Below are 21,144 nucleotides of genomic sequence, written 5' to 3' on the forward strand. Positions count from 1 at the left end.
GGCTTACATCTTAGTCCACAATCTTTAATGCACAAATATATTAAGTACGTAAATATTAATTGTTTTGAGCCTTCCATCTTCTTGAATCTCGAATAAATTCATCCAAAATACTCCCTCAGTCCCTAATGAAGAGTCACTCTTTTTCATTTCGGTCCGCCTCGATTAAGAGTCACTCTTCCTACTTACTATATTTGAACATAAAAAATACTCTAAAAGTCAAAGAGGTCTTACATTCCACTACCTAACTATATTTATTACATCACACATTCAAACACTTCTTTAAAACCCGTGTCCGGTCAAAGAGTGACTTCTAATTAGGGACGGAGTGAGTAATAGTTTTTGGAGGTGTCAGCTTCTTTAACTCTCCATGCCTGGAACTCTGGGTTTTTGATTCACACAATTTCATGTGCACAATGACTTTTATGTCCTCTCAGTATTAAATATTTTATTGTAGAACTGATTATTATTTAATTATTACAACTTTGTTGAGATTTCAATGCACCTTCCATGACAGGAACCAACCGTAACGCCCAATTCAGTACATATCCTGCTTATAGATATTGAAGGGGAGAAAATAGTATATTGAAGAAGAACATACTAGTATATCCTGCTTAACTACTACAAGAGTATTAATTTAAAATAACTACTAATTTTATAGTGTATTTCATTTGGTTGTGAAATAGTATCTGGAGTATACTCCATCTGTTTCATGTTAATAGAGTCACTTTTCTATTTTAGGAAGTTTCAAATTAATTGAATTATTTATATCTTTGACAAAAAATAATTCTCACTTTTACTTTATTCTCTCTTCATCTCTCTTATTTTATTCTCTCTTACTTTTTCCACCATCCATTTAACACACTATTCTTAAACTCCGTGCCGAAAAAAAATGTCTCTATTAACAAGGAACGGAGGGAGTACAAACTACAAACATCAATATTCATGCATAAGCAACATTTGTTAAAATCACAATAAAGTGGAATGGTAGTACAAACCTCGCAGTACATATTTTTGTAGGAATTTTATAAATCAGGTGGTTTTATTATTCCCTTCATTGAATGTTCTTTACACTTTATTTTGGATAGTATTACTTAAAAATTGGACATGAGATAGGTGATCTTATGTCGCTTCCATAATTCCTCGAGTTCAGTGTTGAATGCAGTGACACTCAAACAAAATCAATGTATTAATAATACATAAAGCAGTTGAATGCTTGTATCCAATGTATAAAAGCGGGCTAAAATCACTAGGAACACACGCACACATTATAAAACATTTCGTAAAACCAAAAACCCAATAATTTTTATTACTCAAAAAGAAAATTTTATATAGAAAAACGCATGCTCACTCAGAGTTTCCAGTTTCAAAATGGCTGCCTACAAAAGTTACAGAAGCAATCTCACATCTCCTGTTTGGGAACAAGTATACGACATATGCTGCTAATGGGTGTGTATATTAGTGTAACGTCTCTCAACTAATAGGACATGGGGGAAATCGGCTTTCCCCCTCGCCCCTCTGGCATTCTCTGCCCCTCAAGATTCAAAACATCATCAATAAACAGCCAAGTCGTATCAGCCATCAAAAGGGTAAATCAGCCGTTAATCTCATCTTCACCATCTTCACTATCATCACTGCATCAACGCAGCCAGTTAACACAATTGTGTAAAATCAATAACTTTTTAAGGAAGTAAAAGTTCTGTTAATTTTTATTGCGCATAAGGCAATTGGGGGTTTATATAAAAGTGAGAACAAAATTCCATACCTGTGTTCAGGAAGCTTTGCTATTCTTCGAGCATCCAACCCTGTAATATATTTTTGTGCAGCTTGAACATATTCCGTACCTGTAAGAAAGTATGCAGGAAGAACAGGAGTTGGATGCAATATAAAGCAGGGATTCATCTATCGTAAAACTTGAGCAAAAATTCTGAATTCAAGGGTCCACTGCTGGGCAAGAGATATTTAACAATAGCTTATGATTTGAAGCAAACAAGAGAAGTAGAGAGGTGTACCCTTTGACAATAGGAAGCAGTGTAGTGCGCATCTTTCTGCAGCTAGCCTAACAGGTGTAGAGCTATCCTTTAAACATTCACCAAGCGCAGGTCCGAATAAGGAAACATGAAGTATGATCCCCTGTGGATTAGCCTACAAAAGATTTCAGTGAGGGTTAGATTACAATTTGAACATTTTACTGATAAAGTATGTAACATTGTGCTATTCTGGTGATAATCATAAAAACACTGTACTTTGGCCACTTTCTTCAAAGAACTCAAGGCCCGTCGTCTCACTTCACTTGAGTCATCTTGGATTGCCATCACCAAATAGCTCATTGATGCCAAATGTGCAGAACTGTTTGAAGGATCGTTCTGGTTCTGATGTAGTAGAAGTCTTCCGAAAGCTCGAACTGATGATTCACGAACAGGGAACTGCAGAAAAACCAATGTTTTAGATCCACTAATACCTGAGTAAAGAAACATCTACTAAGAATATCATACTATCCAAAACCACTCTACGGAAACTTATAATAGCAAATCACAAGTGGGGCACAGATATTTCATTTTCTCCAATTTAGGGCATCCGCAGTGGCGCGGATTTCCCGGCAGAATTCCCCGCGGAATTCCCAAAAACACATCCTGCCACGTCATAAGGACTTCCCACTGCACTGCCATGTGATACGGAATTCCCACTGGACAATGGCGGAATTCCCCGCGGAATTCCCGACGGAATTCCCACAATAAAAAAATTCACAAATTCACAAATTAAACAATTTCCGGAAGTAAACAATTTACATAATTAAAATTTCGACACAAATAGGGAAAAAATTCCATTAAAAAAAGAAAAGTACATTTCACCAAATTAAAAAAAATACATTTCAATAATTAAAAACTACATCAACGACGATCCCTATGCTGCCACAGTATATATAGATGGCACCAAAAAAAATTGAAATAAAGCGGAATTCCGCGGGAGTCAACGCAACGGCGGACTTCCCCGCGGAATTCCGCTTAATGCCACGGAACTGCGACGTCCTCGGGGGAATTCCGTATCCGTTGCAGGCATGCACAATGGCGGACGTCAGCGACGGAATTCCCGCACGCCGGTGGGAATTCCGCCCCGGACGGGCACCATTGCGGATGCTCTTATATATATATTTATTATAACATCGACATTAGGAAGAGTTATAGTGAGTTCACTTAATGCCAGTTCTGAAGAGTTTAATCAGTCCTGAAGACTATACCTTATCATCCTTCAATGAACTTTTCAGAGCATCAACTATGTCTGTAAACAATGGAGAAGCACAAATTATGGCAGCATTATATCTAAGCATGGATGATATGGCTAGAGTTGATCCATGTCTTGTTGTCCATGTTGACGACGACGAGAAATCTACTACTTCCGCAAGTGTTTCAGAAACTTGAGCGCCTTCCAAGTACTGTTACAGATTACCATCGCAATTAACACCAGGAATTCCATATTCATGTACTTAAAGAAACAATAATAAATCTTTTTTTGTAAATAATACTCCCCCCGTCCGCAAAGAATATGCCCCTTGGGTTCGGCACGAGTTTTAATGCAAAATTGGAAAGTAATGTTAGTGGAAAATGGTTCCCACCTCATAAGAGATACAAGAGTTTCCAAAATTGGAAAGTGTATATTTTTGTGGGACGGACAAAAAAGGAAAGAGTGCATATTCTTGTGGGACAGAGGGAGTAATATGCATACAGAATGATTCATGTGCAAGAAAGGATGCCCAAAGCCACATACAAGATATTTACAAGCTGAAAAAATCTAAAGAGTGACATTCAAAAGAATATAGCTTTTAACCTGCAATAAAAATCCCAAAATACCAGCTGCTGGGCTTCGTATTTGATCATCTTCACTGTATAACATATCCTTAATCTGAGTGTGGAGACGAGATATAACAGCACTACTCAAACTTTTTCCAGCATTCTTAATAACACCATCCAAAGCTGTTAATATTGCCTCCTTGACTGCAGGATCTGACGCCTGGTAGAAACACGGAGCAGGGTTATTTTCTAGAGCCAATGCGAAGGAAAATAAATTAAATATGACAATACCTGAAGACCAGACAAAAGATCACCAACTAATGGATCAATCCTTGTACTGAGAGCACTAAGCTTTCCTAGGGCAACTGCAGCACTTGAACGAATAGTCCTGCAAAAACAGTTCTACATAAGCACAAAATAGGAGCTGTGGAAACAAACTTGGTAGCTAACATTTGAATAGAGCGATTCTAATGAGCTGACCGTGTATTGTCTTGTAGGCATTTAACAAAAGTAGTTTGAAGTTGGGGAAGGAAAGGCTTTAGAGCCATTCCACCTTTTTGTATCATGATGGTCAAAGTTGATAAAATAGCACTTTTCACTTGCCATGGAAAACGGTCTCCTATAATGCGAATCAGTGGACTGGAAATAATAATTACAGTCATATCAGCTTTCCATTAAATTAATAAGTCACTAACTAATGATGGCAGAAGGGAAAATAGTCCATGAAAAGAATCATACAACATACCCTGTAATTGGAATAACAAATTCACGCAGGGCTTTTTCACTTGTGACTTCTATCAATTCTCCAAGACCCAATGCTGCTTGTTCTCTTAATTCAGCAGATCCACTTATGAGACCCTACAGCACAGAAATTGTACCAAGGAATTCAAGACTAGCAATAATAACTACTCAATGAATAAGGATAAAACCATACATATGTAGACCACCTTATTAACTATTCTCTTCTACCCACAAACAAAACACATGCATATAGACCATAGACCACCTCAAGTGAAGATCACAAATAGATTTCCACTTCCAGAAGATTCGATGTAGTTAGTACCTGGAGAAAGATGGGTAAAACAGGTTGAAGTGCCTTAGGAAGACAGAATCCAGGTATCAGAACCGGTCCTCCCTGTGAATGTGGAACAAAGGGTCACAACTTAAAACAGATATAAACAATCCACAATAAATCAAATATAACAATATAATTCCTTATAACGTGATTTTGAGATGTCTTCCACCAGCTGCAATCAGAAAAAGGGGAGCATTAAACTTACTCTCTTTTTCCTGCGTTCTTTGTCCCTAGCTGTAGAGACTGCATCGCGAACCAGCTTCATATATGAAGGAAGAACCTCTTTAGGCACCGAGCCTACAACCCTCAACAATGCTTCCCAAGCAGCCTGTAGAAAAAACAGAAGAGTAGATGAAATGCGAACTCACAATGTGATTGAGCAGATTTCCATTTAATAATTACCGCAACTGTAGCTGAATCTGGATCACTAAGCAAAACTATCAAGGTAGATATCATGTTTGGTGCTTCATCAACCAGATACAATTTGCTATTTTGGAAGAAATATCCAATCAGATATGACGAACTTCTTCTTATTGATCCCTGGAAAGTAAACCATTTTATCAGAATTTGACAATTGTATTACTTGCTATTCTGGACAATGACTCAAGTTCAACAATATCAATGGCCAGATAGTAAAAAATCGTGCCTGATTATCAGAAGTGCCTTTCAGAAGCTCTGAAATCAAAGACTCGATGCCCTCCTCATCTATAACCAAGACAACTGTTTCTGCTGCCTTTTTCGCCAACTTCTGGACATCCTACAATTTCACAGAAAAAAAGTAAATGTTAAGACATAAATAAGGCTATTGCAGAGGAAGAGCATGCAACACCCTGTACACAAATAACTAATACCCATCCGTCAGCCATTTAAAGAACCTTTTTGACTCGGCATGGGTTTTAAGAAATTGCTTGACTTAGTGAAGAAAAGTAAATTGAGAAATTAAATGAAATGTGGGACCCATTTTTAGTATTAGTTTTATAATGGATTGTGAGAGTAAAAAGTTCATGGAATATGGGGTCAGTACTAAAAGGGAAAAAAGTAAATGGTTCTTTAAATCATGGACAACCCAAAATGGTGGACATACCTCATCACTATCACTCATTGCAGCAAGTAAAGCAGGCAGTATTGTACCAAGATGGAAATCAAGACCAGGCCCCGCAACCTCCGCTAGAGCTCCTAAAGCATGGGCATTGAATGCGCTGTAGGCAAATCAAAGTATGTAAGTTAAGAATATGAGTTATTTATATAAAAGTACAAAGCAATCTGTAAATTATTGCACTTACGATAGTGGAAGGTGAACAAGCTTTGGTAGTATATGAGGCAGCACAGCAGTGGTCCTGACACTATAATTGACAATGAAAGTTCAGTACAACAGATGTAAATATAAAAATAAAAAAGAACCATGTAAAATACCTCAAGATTTGTTTTAGGCCATCAAGAGCAGTATCAGACGTTTTTTCATCTTCCAAAGCGTGAAGAAGTGTAGGAACTATTTCATCAATAGCCTGCAAACCAGCACTCTACACACCACAAGACAGCTTTCACATCATCATGAGTTTGTCCATTAAAGCAGATAACTTTTTTTCGTAGGTAATTTTAAAGGCATACCTTGTATAGGGTACTGAATGCAGTTCCTGCAGACTCCCGAACCTCATGTGTGCTGCAAAGAAACACATAAAAGAAGGTTGTCATTAATCTGCACTACAATACCCAATAGATGAGGATAACGCTAAGTACCTGTCACAAAGAGCAGTCCGGATTGTTGGGATGAGCTCATCCATGAAAGTCAGCAACTGACTCTTACCAGCGCTGGCCATCACTTCACTTAAACCAATACATACACCCTGCACCTCATCCCGGGTAAATACTTTACACAAATAAATGACAAAAAAAAAAGAAAGGAGGGAGGGAAAACATGTTCATCACATTCATTCAAAGCATAAAAACTCCCAGCAGCAACAAGATGCCAGTTTATAAGTAGCAGCAAAACAATTTTTATTCCAATACCCTAGTTGATTGATCACTTCTTAATGCATAAACATCACTTAAACAACAATAGTGCAACACATGCATTGAAAGGGGTACAGAAAGAGAAGAAACCGCACTTGTCTTCTGCTAGGATTAGGGTCACTGAGACCTTCAGATAAAATAGGAATAATTAGGGGAAGCACTCTTTCACCAAGCTTTCTGACAAGCTCGCCCAATGACCGTCCAGCAACCTGATAATTATAAGAAGAGCAATTTAAATTTATACACTCCATGCCTTTGATTATCTTAAAAGATAGGGATCTGATGAGGAACCTGTCGCCTCTCTGAAGATGATGAAGCCAGAGAAGCTATTAGTGTGTTCATTAAAACTGGCATTATTTCCTTGAGGGTTTTTGGAGTATTTGCAACTATGGTTTTCCAGACATGCAGTGCAGCCTGAGTAGAACATAGGGTTACACTGTCAAAATTCTAAAATAGGATAACTTGGAGAGCAAATCTGCATCACAGGTCAAAATGAATTTATAACCATACCTGCCGTACAACTAAGCTGACATCTGTGCGAACCATATACAATGCAGCAAGAACTTCATTACGTTTATCTTTTCCAAGTACTTCAATAATAGCCCGTCCATGCGCTTCAGTGCTAGAACCTTCATCATCACTACCACCTTCCAAAAGGGCTTTCCCAGAGGTTCCAGCAACCTAAACAAAGATCATAACAAAACCTGAAGTTGCATTCTAACTTTCTAGAGAAAAAGAAGATAGAAAGGACTATGGAAGCACGCACACCTTAAACAAAAGATCGCCCAATAATTCCACAGAACTCTGCCGAATACGCCAACTATCATTGAATATGCCATCCTCTACTGCAGGAAGGAGCAGAGGCAGAGACCTGAAACAATGAAAACGCAATTTTAGTTTAAAATGAATGCATATATGTCTAATAATGCCATAAGAGTTGTCTTCTGGCTAGAGTATACATCATTACATCCATGCTATACCCTATTCCCCTCCCCCCAACAGTGGATGCATGGTGCATAACAATTCTTATTTCATCCACTTGCAGCCAAAACTACTTGGATGACCAACCATTTAAACAAGCTTAAAGGGTATAATTTTACTGTGAATTACTCCCTCTGTCCCACTAATAATGCAGCCCAAAAATTGTCTTAATAAGTAAGGCCCCTTCAATTTATGGCCATAAAAAAATGTATTCCTTAATCTATGTACCCAAAGCCACCCAATTAATGCAGATGGAGGGAGTATAAACATAACTACAGAGCCACCCAGTTAATGCAGATGTAAATAACAATCTATCATTGAGGAAAAGCAAAATAATTCTGAAAAGATCATACGTAGTTGCGTAATGTTCAACCAGAACATGCCCAGCACTGAGAGCTGCTTCTCGTACTGACTCGTTCTCATCAGCAAGGCCTGGGAGATGCAAAAACATAATATTACAGAATATGGTCAAGTATACAGCAGGTCAAGAACAATTGCAATAGACACTCATTTATAGGGACATACCATCAAGAATAGCAGGCAAAACTTGTTGCAAGTACTTCTGAAACTGAACACCTAAAGATCTTGGCAGATACTGCAGGAAGCATAAAGGATTTTCATCAAAATAACGTACTCAAATATATAGAAAAAAATTAGCATGATCATGGTATAGTCAATATCTAACCTTGAACAGCGTTAAGTAACCATCACGAACTGGAGCTTTTGGATGAGAACAATTCCGAATAATATCAGGAAGTAAGGCCTCAAAATACTGTGTCCCAAGTGCTGCCAATACCTGTAGAAGAAAGAGATAAAATACTGCATCATTATTCTAATTTAGACAAAGAAGAAAGAGTAATGCACTAACCAGTACTAATACAGAGCAAGAACCAATAAAAAAAATTCTAAGAAAGTCAAGAAACTCCCGCCAAAAAATGAGATTCAATGCTGATCCTTCATTCAATTAGTTGGAGAGTTCTTCACACGAGTCTCACTTCAAGTCACACAGCTAACCACTTGTAAAACTGGACAGTTAACAGTTTTATATGTGAATCTTCTAAAGCAGTTTTATACATGAATGCCTTGTTGCCCACACAACTTCATCTTCTTTCAAAGATAGTCTTCTTGTCTCTTACTCCCTCCGTTCCACTAGTAGAGGAGTCATTTTGCCATTTTGGTACGTTCCATAGTAGTGGAGTCATTTTTTTAGTAAAAGTTAGCACAATTCTTCTCACTCACTTTACTCTCTCTTACTTTATTCTCTATTCATCTCTCTGCTTTTTTCATTTCCTACTTTATTCTTCCTTTACTTAACTCACTTAACACAATTTTTCTTAAATCGCATGCCGAAAAGAAACGTCTCCACTATCGTGGAACGGAGGGAGTATGTTTTTACATAATGTAATATAGGTATGGATTATATCAACAGTTCAACACATAGCTATCAAGCAACTTTGATGAAGACAATTTTTACTGTTAATATCTTATATGTATTATGTCCCACATCGGTAATGTAACATAGCCTAGCTTAGTTTCTTGTACTATATATATGTTACCTATGTTGAATAATATAATTCAACTACTACTTTCTATACTATGTCTCTATATTTACTGTTCTACATTTACATTAACGCAAAACTACAGAAGAAAAGAAATATTATAGATTTAGATAATGTTCTAACCTCACTCAGCCCTTGAGCTGCTCCTGACCGCTCAACATTGCTACCATCAGACTTCAGGGTGTCCAATAACCAAGGAACAAGGTCTGGAAAGTTATCTTCTCCCATTCCTCTTATGAGAGAACCAATGGCTCTGGCGGCAACTGCTCTAACTTCAGGGATTGGATCAACCAGGACCTGTTACATAGCAAGTTAGAAAACTCATACAAGAAAACTTTCTAACACAGAGGATTACCTTTTTCACTTCAGGTAGAAGTAAGCCTATGTAAGGGATCATATCCTTTGGCTCTGTAACTAAAGAACACATGTTTCCAGCGATTTGAGCAGCTTTCTTTTTGGTCTCTGCACCTCTTTCCCTAAGACCTCTATGGACAATGGGCACCAATAATGCAAGAGAAGGAGCATCTATAGTATTAATGAAGGTAGTCTGCAAAATTCAGTAGTCATTAGGTAGTCTGAAAGTTCCAGAAGCCATTGAAATCTAATGTAATGACACAAATCCAATGCATACATCCATCGAAAGCATACAGATAATATTTACCTGCAGAAGGATATCAAGTGAATATTTGGTATAATCATTAGGATCTGTGAGGCCCATCATTAGAGTCGGGACAAGAGCTGCTATTTCCGGATTCTTAATCACTTCTCCAACCTAATTGAAACAACTAGTCAATATATGTATCAATGCAGTTATTGAGACTTGATTAAATATTTATTTACCTGCCGGAGAGCAGTTTGTCCAGCTGATTGGACTTTGGGGTGAGTATCTGTGAGAACCTGGAAAATAATCAAGAAAATTGCTCAACAAGAGCTCATACAGTTCCCAACTGAAAATTTGGGGTGCGTTCATAAAGAATCAGCTAAACAGAATGCACTTTTGCGCTCTGTACAGACCTCAGTCAACTTCGGCACAATTTTGGGCAGACATTGAGACAGTTGCTGTGGAGCACAGTACGCCATAGCACCTAGTAGCTGTACACTACTTTGCTTTGTTCTCCAGGCTTTATCTTCAAGGCCCTAACTCAAGAAATAATAGTTGGCAGTCATTCTCTACACAAAATGGATTTATTTCATATTCTACTACACAAACAGATTGTTACTGTAGAGAACTGATTAGAGATGAAATATAGTATGTCAAACATATGCCAAGGTGGTATGCTAGAAGAAAAAGAAAAAGTCCTAGTTAACAAAGATACAAAGGAACATGAATAACCAAGAAAATAGTGAGCTCCGACAAAAAGAACAAGGCCTAGTAAAATCTTAACCTATTAAAAGGCTGCTTTTGGTGCTCTAGTTAAGGAGACAACGAGTAAATTCATTAGTAGTAAGATTAAACTGGTTTAGGTATAGCTTGGGGCATCATTTTTTCAACAGAATACAGTTTAGGATTTGAGGAAGAAATGCTTTAGAATCAACATTTAATCAAGACTGGCTTTCATGAAATTAGCACTCTACCAGACAGTGGACACTTATATTCAACCAAACCTCTTAAATATATCAAAATCAGTAAGAGTACTGTAAATTTATAAAATCAAGTTCATGGGAAATGTAATCTGAGAGTGAAGACCTTTAAAAGGGATGGTAAAACAAGTTTGACTCCTTGAGCACTAAGTCGAGACATCATTGCACGGGCTGCACCCTCAGCAGCATCTCGCACGGCAATAACTGGATCAGAGAACGATACCAGGAGCAGGGGTAGCATTTGAATCACATACCTGAAAGGGAGGAGGTGTAGGGAATTATCCATAAATTCTCCCAGGATTCATGGTGATAAAAAAATCACAAGACAATATCTATAAACTTACGGCTCAAATACTCTCCCAAGCTTGTCACAGAAACATTCAAAAGCAAGTAAAGCTCCCTCTCTGCTTTTAGCAGAGTTTCTGCAACAAAAGAAATATAATATGAAGCCAATAGAAAAATATATCATGAAGCCCATAGATTGTGTAAAGAGCTGATGTCTAAAAAAGGAATGAAATTTTTTTGGTGGGAGTTTGTCATGATAACATCCAAAGCATATAATCAATTGATTATGTGCTTTAGGGTATCCAGTTAGTTTGATTGGTTTCTTTCAAAATCATCAAAGGAAATCATTAACTCTTTAGCTCATGAATCCTGCAACACTAATATAACTATAAAACTTTACAATGTAACAAGGATTCTACCAAATGTTTGAAGTACAGAACACCTGAAACAACTCATAGAAACAGACCTGTCAGAAAGACCATCACGTAAGGCTGTCATAACATTATACTTCTTCAGACATGATATTCTAAATCCTTTAACTACTCCAGCAAGTCCAAATGCTGCTCCCCGGCGCTCACCATATTTGTCACTCTTCATCAGCTTAACAAGCAGTCTGGAAATAAGAGCCCCTGCTTCTTCCTGAGGCCATACCACACCATAAATGTAAATTTACATGAAAAAAGAGGTAAGGGGAAAATAAAAAGCTACAAAAGCAACCAAAGAATTGTATAAAAAATTACTAAAAGCAGGCGGGAAAAAGTAGACCACTAGACTGCTAAAGAGAAAGCAGTAGAAATAACGGCTGGTAACTGCTCATGAAAGTTATAGGTATACATAGAAGTAACAACTATTACCACCACTAACTAGAATCCCAGAATACCTGTTTAGATTGCATTAAAGGTGCAAGGCAAGAGGAGACTGCGCGTTGCACAGACTCAGAAGGTGTGTCCAATACATCCAACAACTTCTCCACAACAGCATGAACTTTCGGATCATCCTGGAAATAATAGGAATTTTCAGGCTAGGTATCTACTTCACTGTAATAAATTTTTAAGGGAATGGTTAAGACCTTGGACAAGTGTTTTGCCAGTGCTCCTGTGAATATAACCACACCTTCACGTACCAAGTCATATTTCTCCTCATCTGATGCCTGCAATATTTATTCCAAACAAAGGCATGAATATTATTTTGTTCAGAATGTGCCTGAATGCAGATATTCAAATATAAACAAGATGCTGACATCCAGAGATGAATCATAGAAAATACAAGCAAGTGAAGAAATTAGTGCATAAAGATTAAACATATAGGACAGGAGAGACCTTCTTGTTCAGGAAATTCTCAAAGATGGGAAACAACAAGGAAACGTTATCTTGGCCATGCTTGTCAATAATCAAAATTCCAGCATCAACCATTCTTCCACGAACATCAGTGTTAGGATCAGCCTGCACGCTCAATTCAGTCAGGTTCAGATAAAGAGGGAGGTGATTAAACAATAAACCAGATAAGTTGAATTTTACAAGTCAAATATAAGAGATTGCCCCATATATTCATAAAAACTACACAGTTCATTCCATTTGAGTAGGCTATAAAATCGAAGTTACTAAATAACTCAAGGAATAACATCAAGAGTAAGCAAATCTAAAGTTAGACAGTTGATATCAACAATGCAATGCAAGTGATGGAATATGAGTACCAAAGCTCGAGATATCAGAAAAGTCATCACAACAGGAAGATCTTTGGTTCGGAGGACATCTGCCACACCGTGTAATGCCAGGGCTATCCCTTGTCTACCTAGCCAACCAGTGGTAGTGTTCTCCCCACCAAATCCAGCATCACGGAGGTATAAAGAAAACAAGGTTGATAGTGATTCCTGAATAATTATTAATAAGAAAGTAGTGATAATGAATTGAGGATTTAGTCCAGGTTACATAAACTGGATAGTTGTGTTACCTGTATCGTATCAGGCTTTTCATCCAAAGCAGCAGCAAGGGCCTCTGCCGCAGCAACTCTAACATTGTAATTAACATGTGAAAGTGCACCAAAAAGTCCAGAGTAATCTGTACCAAAGTCATTGCGGTAACAATCCCACACATCTTCCGCAGCTTCTGCAACCGACTAAACATCATAAATGGCACACAAGTTACTGTAAGGTTCTTTTGGTTTCCAGAGGGAAAAGAATCACGGAATAATTCCAGAGTCTTGCAAAGTAAACCGTGACAAAACTAGCCTTACTACCTTATCAGAGTCATGCAAAGCAAGCCATATGCTGGTCGCAACCTCAACATTTTGAGGAATTGAACAATTGGAGACAGCCGGAATGCACTTTACAGCATTTAAGCAGGCCATTCTGACATGCATATCTTTGGCATATACACCAGACAAAGCCTATACAAAGAGAAAATGAAATATAGTGAACCACTCATTTGTGATATAGATTGCTAGAATTAAAAACAATAATGGAGCCGTACAGGTGCTACTTCATCAGGACGTAGACCAAGGCACAATTCATTCAATGCTGGGCAAATAGACGATTGGTAAGCAGGTACAACACCTAGAACATGGTAAAGAACCTGAAAAACATGGCATGAGTAACATAAGAAGCCATAAAATTAATGGTATAGTTAGATAGGTTGTCAAGAAACAAGGTCATACTGATAGCATTCTAATCCTTGGGAGTGGCAACATAGGATCTATGTGCAAGAAGAGTATCTGGAGAACATCATCATGAAGACTTGTCTTCTTTGGAGACAAAAGTATCCTCTCAATTACCTGCAAAATAATTCATAACACCAGAGCAAGTTCAAAGCATTGAAAGAAAGAGGAAGAATAGGAACAGCCAACAGTGCAGAGTAATTTACCGGGAAAATAAATGTAAACGAGTCAACTGGAAGAGGCCCAGATTTGCAGGAGGTGGTTAAGCCACTGACTAAACGTTCAAAAAGACCAAGTGATGGAGTTCCATCATGCTCTCCGTCACGAATAGATGGAAATAAGTCCCACAAGATACTAGTTTCTTCAGTGGCAGTTAGTCGTAATGCAGTTGCAATTTCAAGAGACCAATTGCAAAGGGGATCAATAGTGCATTTCGAAAGTTTCACTAATGTCTCAAAGGCAGCATCACCTACAATTGGTGACCTAAGGAAAGGACTGACGAACTTGACCTGAAAATGATATTCTGAGTCCATGTTTTGTAATATACAAACTGTGATACTAGATATTAAAACAAAGAAAGTACAGTATATAGTAGCTGAATTTTATTGTCTTCTGTGATAATAAAAATTCATCACCTTGTAGAAAACTCATGACAATACATTTTGAGAGACTATTGGAAGTTTGGAACAAAAAATTTCCAGAGAAATACCACAATCAGCAGTATCTTCACATGCATCTTATCCTTCTTTTAAAATCAAACTACTGAACCAAAAACATATAGCTAAAATCTTCTAAGAACAAAATAATGATACCTACAGATATGCTATAACTAGGTTATTATATTTATAGCTGGTAAGAGATTGTTAATGATGGAATAGGAACTAACCGAAGAAGGAAGCTGACTGTGAGTGAATATAGGATTAGCAATTGCCATTTCTCCCAAAGCTTTGAGCATCAATGAAATGTTTTGTTGAATTGACATGACCTTGTCACGAATATGACCCTCTTCCTTAAGCTGCAATTCACGGGCTTCTTCTTTAGAGGTTTTTGTCTTCTCTAGAAACAAAATTTTAAAAATAAATGGTCAGCATAAACTAAATAAAAGGTGATCGATATTCAAACAAATATGACAGATATAACTTGCCAGATTTTTTCATTGACTTTGGAGCATCTTTTTTTCCAGACACGGCATTGGACACATCTCGTCTTATAGATTGATTCGAACTAGCAACTGAGTTATTAGAGCTAACTTGATCCTGAAAACATGCATGCCTCAGTAAAGACAATTAAAGCATCTCCATACTTCCAATTGAAAAGATGGCATTTCACTAACCAGGTCATCATCCTTATCATAAATGCGGAAATGTCCTTTTGCTTGCTTCACATTCTTGGAGGCAACAGACTCCGCAATATAAACGCCTTGTTCGGTAGAAAGCACTCCCTCAGGAGTTCGGAAGATCTGGAACAGAAACTGAGAAATCAGTTATCCAATAACGAGCACAAATAACGAGCACAAGTAACATCCATAAATAGCATCAAAAGAAAATGTTGAAAAATGAAAAAAAAAATCATAGCAAGTCTAAGGGTGAATTAACCTGAATATCAACTTCTGAGAGTGCGTCATGCGCAACACGATCTGGGAGATCAGCGAAGTACTGCAAAAAATATTCATGTAAAAAGAGCCACAGATCACCATATAGTCAGAAAGAGCAGAGAAAGGGATGAAGCCAACCTTAGCAAATTGTGCATAAGTATCTGCTGGTATAATAGACATCAGCGTGGACAAGGAGTTTAAAGCCGCTTCTTGCTCCATGTAGCTAAAACTCAACAATCCATTTGAGCCTAATAGTCCCTTCATGACAAGTGGACTTTAATAACACAAAAAAACATTTAATTTGAAATATAAATAAAACACCATATAGGTGCCTTGCTTATCAAAAGCAAAAGGTCCATAATTGGGGTATCAGCTCCAAGAAATGCTTGAAGTGTATTCACTAGTTGACCTTAAAAAAAGCTAAAAAGATAATGTATGTATAATAATAAAAGCTAATAGATAATGTGGGTCTGAAAAATCCCCAAACCAAACACAACCTAACTACAAAAGGATCAGACATGAATATTAACGCATGCATGACTCAGAAAGTTGGTAACAATTAACATTTTTAAAAGAAAATGCAATTTACCTTGCATAACTTAACAACATCGGCAGTAATAAGACCAATCACATCAATTCCCAATTTCTGCAAACACTTCTGCACCCTCTGAACAAGGAGAATGAATATTAGCACAATGTAACAGAAACAAATGATGCACACATCATCAATGGGGATGACTATCAAAACATGAAAATAACTTTAATTCAACCCATCCAGAGGCATAAAAACAGGGCCAACTAAAAGTCAATTAAGAAGAGAAAGATACCCTCCAAACTGAACTTCTTTCCCGAGTTCCAATGATGCAAGGGTGATGTACGCAAAGCAATAGCTGCACACAGGCATCTGGGCCTCTAGCAGAAACCACAGGTGCTATTACAACTAACGCCTTAACTAATACTTCAACTGATGGAAGGAAAGGAACTTGAGAGTCTGTCACATTTTCTGCATCACTGAAAGAAGAAAATGACTTAGTAAGGGGGGAGCATCCCAGACAGGAGCAACTTCAAAGATATCAAATATACATCAAGATGCATGGTTTTTCATAAATAGAACTACCAAAATGATAGCTGACGGAAAGAATCAAAAACCACAGAAGACAACAACAACCAAAAAAAGTCCTTAACATCTTATGGTTGTCTGTACCCAGGATATGGAAATTTTGACGAGGAACTTAGGTTATCGTATTCTGTTAGATACCACCGACACATTCGGGAAGGAAGGCTTGTATCCATTTTTGAATTTTATGGTTGCACGTGTCTAAATTCCTCTAGTGATTCGAATAAAAACCACACAAAGTAATGAAGCATAAAAAAGAGTTATGTGACAATTGAATTACCTCATCTTAAGAATAATAGCCTTTTCTCCAACAACAGAGAGATAACTCAAAAATTCGGGTAAAATAGCTTCAGCTAATACATAAGATGCACCAAGAATCTTCCTCGAAGTGCCATAGGCTGCTTTCCTTATTTCCCAATTCGGATGGCACAGCAAAAACAATATAAGCTGATGCATGAGATTAAACTATTAATAACAGAAAATCCTTTCAACAATCAACATAAGAAAAGGAGCGGCTTAGTAGTAATCACCTGTATGAATCCCTTGGTAGAAAAAGTTTCCAATAGCCTGCACCATAAGATAAAGGTCAATTTAAACAATTGGATTATTGGACATTAACTTTAGTATGATAATACATCAAATATTTTCAGTAGCTTCTGATTAAAAAAATGCCAATTAATGAGGAACAAAAGCACATGTGCACATTTCTGGTTTCTGATATCAACCAACAGGCGTACAATTGATACTCTGGAAAATATACAAGATAGGTCTTGAAAATCAGTAGTTATGAAGAGATTAGTATCCTCATTTAATAATGTGCTTCAGTTCTACCACATGTTATATTAACCATACCTTTGAGAGTAATCAACAAGTAGAACCTCAACAAGGTCAATGCACGCCGCTAAGTCCTCAACTGACAATTTTGATGCCTGCGAAAGTAAAATAATATTAGCTGACTGGATAGGAAAAGGTCCAAAACCAAACGTTAAGGCTTTCCTTATTTATAGCTGCAAAAAATTATTTTAGGTGACATTTTTCGACCCCCCTATCAAATGGAGAACATGCATTCATCTAATTACTGAAAGAAAACATGTTGAGTATTCTTCACCAATTCTTTTCACAATGGCCATTTATTTTGTCTTCGGAGAATGAAGTACTGACCAAGGAAATTGGAATAATTGTTGGCTCATTCTGCGCTATCAATTGCCAGATTTTCTCCTTCGATATTGTTTCATCTATAGGAAATGAGGTGTGAGAAACATGTGATACTGACAAGGAATCGATCTCATCAACAAAGTATGCAACCAAGAAGTATGTGCAATGACGCAGCCCGCAAAACAAAAGCTAGAATAGTAAGCACCTGCTTTTACATCAACAGCAGCAATTTTCACCACGCAAAAAAGTGCAAAAATGCCATCCAGTCTCTGGGCAGCTTTAGTAAAACCAGTTTTGACTAGTTGGATAAGAGGCAGCAATAGGGATGACATCTATAGCATACAACATAAGATCTGAGCGAAAGGAGGAATAGTATTTTAAACTACAAAGAACAACAACCCAGACTGTGTGCTACTGCTACATATAAAGTCACCTGGATAACAGCTTCAGCATTTCTACATACTAATCGCAGACAGCGAAGGTAACCTCTTCTCAGTGTTTCCTTCTCTTTGAGTCCAGAAACAAAGAAGGTAACTAACTCTGGGGAAATAGCATCCCCTGATTTAACAGCCCAGGATGCCAAGCAAGACAAAATTGCAAGCTTTACTTCTTCATTTCCTGCAAATCAACAAATTCAATAAGAGATAATACAGAATGTATACTTTCCATGCACATAACACCATTTCTGCAAAGAAGCCTATTCAGAAGAGGTCCAATTTTAACCTAAAGTTATCATATGTATAGATGCATGTGATAGAGATTAAGCAAAGACCAACCATCTTCCTTGTAGCATGACAACAAATATCTGCACACTGTTGGAAACAAGCTGCTAAAATATTTTCCTTCAGGAGCAGCTGAAACTTCTCTAAGTGCATTAACCATGCCAACTCTCTGGTATGGAAATGTAAGACGACCTTCCGAACCTGTTTGTATCACAAATATATGAAATCATCAACCAGTATCAAGAAATTGATTGATTGCCAGTCGAAGTTATTACAAGTTACTATCAGGTCCACTGATAACTATTCAAGGAACAAGCACATTTAGCCATACCTCCCAATATAGCTTTGATAGCAGTAAACATAGCTTCTATAGCATCTGGACTGCTTGACTTCTGGCTCAAGCACCTAACTATGCTCAAAGAAACAAGACGTCTTCCTTCATCTGCATGCCTAGCCTGTGTTAGTACCACTGGGAGAGTTTCAGTTACATATTTACTCAAGTCGAGGTTGACGGATTGCAAGAGAACTCCAACTGATTCGAGAACAAGTTCTGGGTTTCGTTTCAACATCTTAAGAGAAGATGGGAGTATGCTGTTCTTAAAATCTTCATGCGACATATGAGTAAATAATGGAAGAAAAGCCTCACTGAGGCCCTTTGTGGGCTTATCCCTTGCATTAAGAACTGATGTAACATATAAGTCGAGAAACAAGTCCTGTAGAACCAAGGAAATGCAATAAGTTCACAAACCTAAAATTCTGAGAACTACGCAGACGATTTGTTATACCACACTGCTAGTTATATGTATATAGTGAATTACCTTTAGTTTATCAAATGAAGAAGGATATGAATTAGCATAGTCAAGCATCAAATATAATAACTCTGGACTATCTTTGTATGGAATCCTTCCATCTTTCAATTCCTCTATGTATGCTTTATATATGCTTGGTGACTGAAAATTAAATTAAATGAAACAAACATTAGAAAATGACACAGCATGGATATTAAATAAGAGAAAATATCATAGAAGGAAAATGAAAAGGAGACCTTAGTAAACAAATGAAAGCAGGTTTTCCTGCAAGCCCTTCTCACACCAAATGGTCCTTGCATGACCATATGAAGTACCAATGCCTGTGCTTGGGCTACCCTAGACAATCCATTCTTTGATAAGGTAGCAAACTGACTATGAATTAAGAGTATACAAGACCACTTTAGAAGCCTGTAACCTCCTGTCAGTGATTGGAACTTCGAATGCCTTTCCATGGCCTGTACAAGGGTTGCTGCAAAACTTTTCATAAATAAGTCTTTAGTCAAAGCTTTAATAATAACTTCGTCCACAACTTTCCTTGATCCATGGTCATCATAGATGGGTAATGTTTGGAAAATTAAATCAACCAATATTGACACAAGCTCAGCAGTCATCTGCGAAGAGTCTGAAGAATCATATGTCAGAAAGTTAAAAAATAATGTCTAAAAACATTTATGAATCACGTTTAGGATAGAAATACGTTTCGAAACTATATTTAACTCGGCCATCAATAATTTGACGTTTTTCATATTTAGGATAGAAATACGTATCGAAACTAACCACATATGAATCAAAGGCACCTTTAAATTAAAAGCATGAGTAAAGATTGGCTTTGTGAAGATGATGTGTATTCCAACAATCCATCATTCTGTGATGTAGTTTTAAATATCACCTATGCCATCTACTTCCAAAAGAGACAGTTTTTTTCCATAATGCACAACACTTAGTAGACAATTGCATCTTCTTTGAAATCAAATTATCAACCATGCTTACTATTAGTAATTCTGAGTTGGAAATGAATGAGAAAGTAGTGAATAAATCCAATTTTCCGTCCTAGCTAGTCCATAAAACCTAGGAGACGGTAGCAACAGCTACAAATTTATTGATGACAGTCAAATGAATAAGAAAATTAACGATTCCAGTCAAAACAAGTAGATGTCCATTCTCATATAACTACTTTTCTCATATAACTAATTCAAATAACAGAATTAAGTGTTTCTAACACTCGGAAATGAAAAACTACAACTCCAGCTAATTCATTATATACGAACTAATACTCATTCAATCAGCTAAGAAACCAACCCCGCCCACTCCAACGACCAGTATAGGGTTTTCCTGTGAAACAGCTGAGCGATAAATCGCTTGCATGTGGAAAAGTTAAGGAATGCATATAAACAGCTATCACAAGCAGAGCACACATTTAAATTCCGTAAAAAATCATGCACACGGCGAGCATCCATCTATAAGCTCTGGTACCTAAATTGTCGAGAAGTGGCGGAATCCGGTGGCGGAAGATCTCAATGCGGCGGCTGGTGGACGGCGTGGAGACCGTTGCGGCGATCGCCGTCAGCGACTCCATTGGATGAGCTTCCGTGGGTTCAAATTTAGGGTTTTAGGACCTAGAATCTGAGTGGACAAAATTCAGTGTTTTGACTCTTTTTTTAGTAAGCACACTGTATTTATATTTCTTTTAGAATTATAGTACTAGTACTAGTATTAATTTAATTTTTAGTGAATTCAGTTTCGATTTCTGTTTTTGTTGACCAGAGTGTTTTGATAATAACATATAATCCACTTCCACTTATCTACAAATACATTAGTA

At 37.3% G+C, this 21,144-nt stretch overlaps 1 protein-coding gene across 1 annotated transcript; it reads right to left on the reverse strand.

Annotated features, from left to right (window-relative positions):
- Positions 1-1,280: 1,280 nt before the first annotated feature.
- Positions 1,281-20,976, reverse strand: LOC121752996 (protein ILITYHIA-like). The gene is made up of 60 exons (XM_042148123.1): positions 20,799-20,976; positions 19,562-19,947; positions 19,335-19,466; positions 18,848-19,229; positions 18,571-18,717; positions 18,228-18,412; positions 18,000-18,126; positions 17,801-17,874; positions 17,492-17,568; positions 17,170-17,206; positions 16,920-17,086; positions 16,350-16,533; positions 16,112-16,189; positions 15,661-15,780; positions 15,524-15,583; positions 15,262-15,387; positions 15,073-15,184; positions 14,815-14,984; positions 14,135-14,437; positions 13,929-14,045; positions 13,745-13,846; positions 13,512-13,661; positions 13,227-13,391; positions 12,970-13,146; positions 12,596-12,718; positions 12,346-12,426; positions 12,157-12,273; positions 11,743-11,915; positions 11,336-11,413; positions 11,098-11,245; positions 10,425-10,547; positions 10,251-10,307; positions 10,072-10,182; positions 9,766-9,957; positions 9,534-9,707; positions 8,537-8,647; positions 8,377-8,446; positions 8,205-8,283; positions 7,639-7,741; positions 7,381-7,551; positions 7,162-7,284; positions 6,966-7,079; positions 6,598-6,704; positions 6,469-6,520; positions 6,274-6,380; positions 6,144-6,203; positions 5,945-6,059; positions 5,507-5,617; positions 5,263-5,400; positions 5,066-5,188; positions 4,849-4,920; positions 4,531-4,643; positions 4,266-4,424; positions 4,077-4,173; positions 3,823-4,005; positions 3,236-3,430; positions 2,244-2,423; positions 2,010-2,142; positions 1,763-1,841; positions 1,281-1,631 (listed from the first exon to the last, which is right to left on the reverse strand). Exons 1-60 carry the CDS (start codon positions 20,899-20,901, stop codon positions 1,592-1,594), a joined length of 7,893 nt encoding a protein of 2,630 aa, XP_042004057.1. The 5' UTR covers positions 20,902-20,976; the 3' UTR covers positions 1,281-1,591.
- Positions 20,977-21,144: the final 168 nt, after the last annotated feature.

The sequence above is a fragment of the Salvia splendens genome, chromosome 10, assembly GCF_004379255.2.
Source record: "Salvia splendens isolate huo1 chromosome 10, SspV2, whole genome shotgun sequence".
In the NCBI taxonomy this organism is placed as follows: domain Eukaryota; kingdom Viridiplantae; phylum Streptophyta; class Magnoliopsida; order Lamiales; family Lamiaceae; genus Salvia; species Salvia splendens.

Bases quoted from the DNA above. Each gene is read 5' to 3' on its own strand.
- LOC121752996 (XM_042148123.1), bottom strand. From the start codon at position 20,901: ATGGAGTCGCTGACGGCGATCGCCGCAACGGTCTCCACGCCGTCCACC. The intron at 17,875-17,999 runs GTGCTTACTATT...CATTTCCTATAG, and splicing joins TGCTGTTGATGTAAAAGCAG to ATGAAACAATATCGAAGGAG. The intron at 7,742-8,204 runs GTATGATCTTTT...TCATTGTTTCAG, and splicing joins GTTGAACATTACGCAACTAC to GTCTCTGCCTCTGCTCCTTC.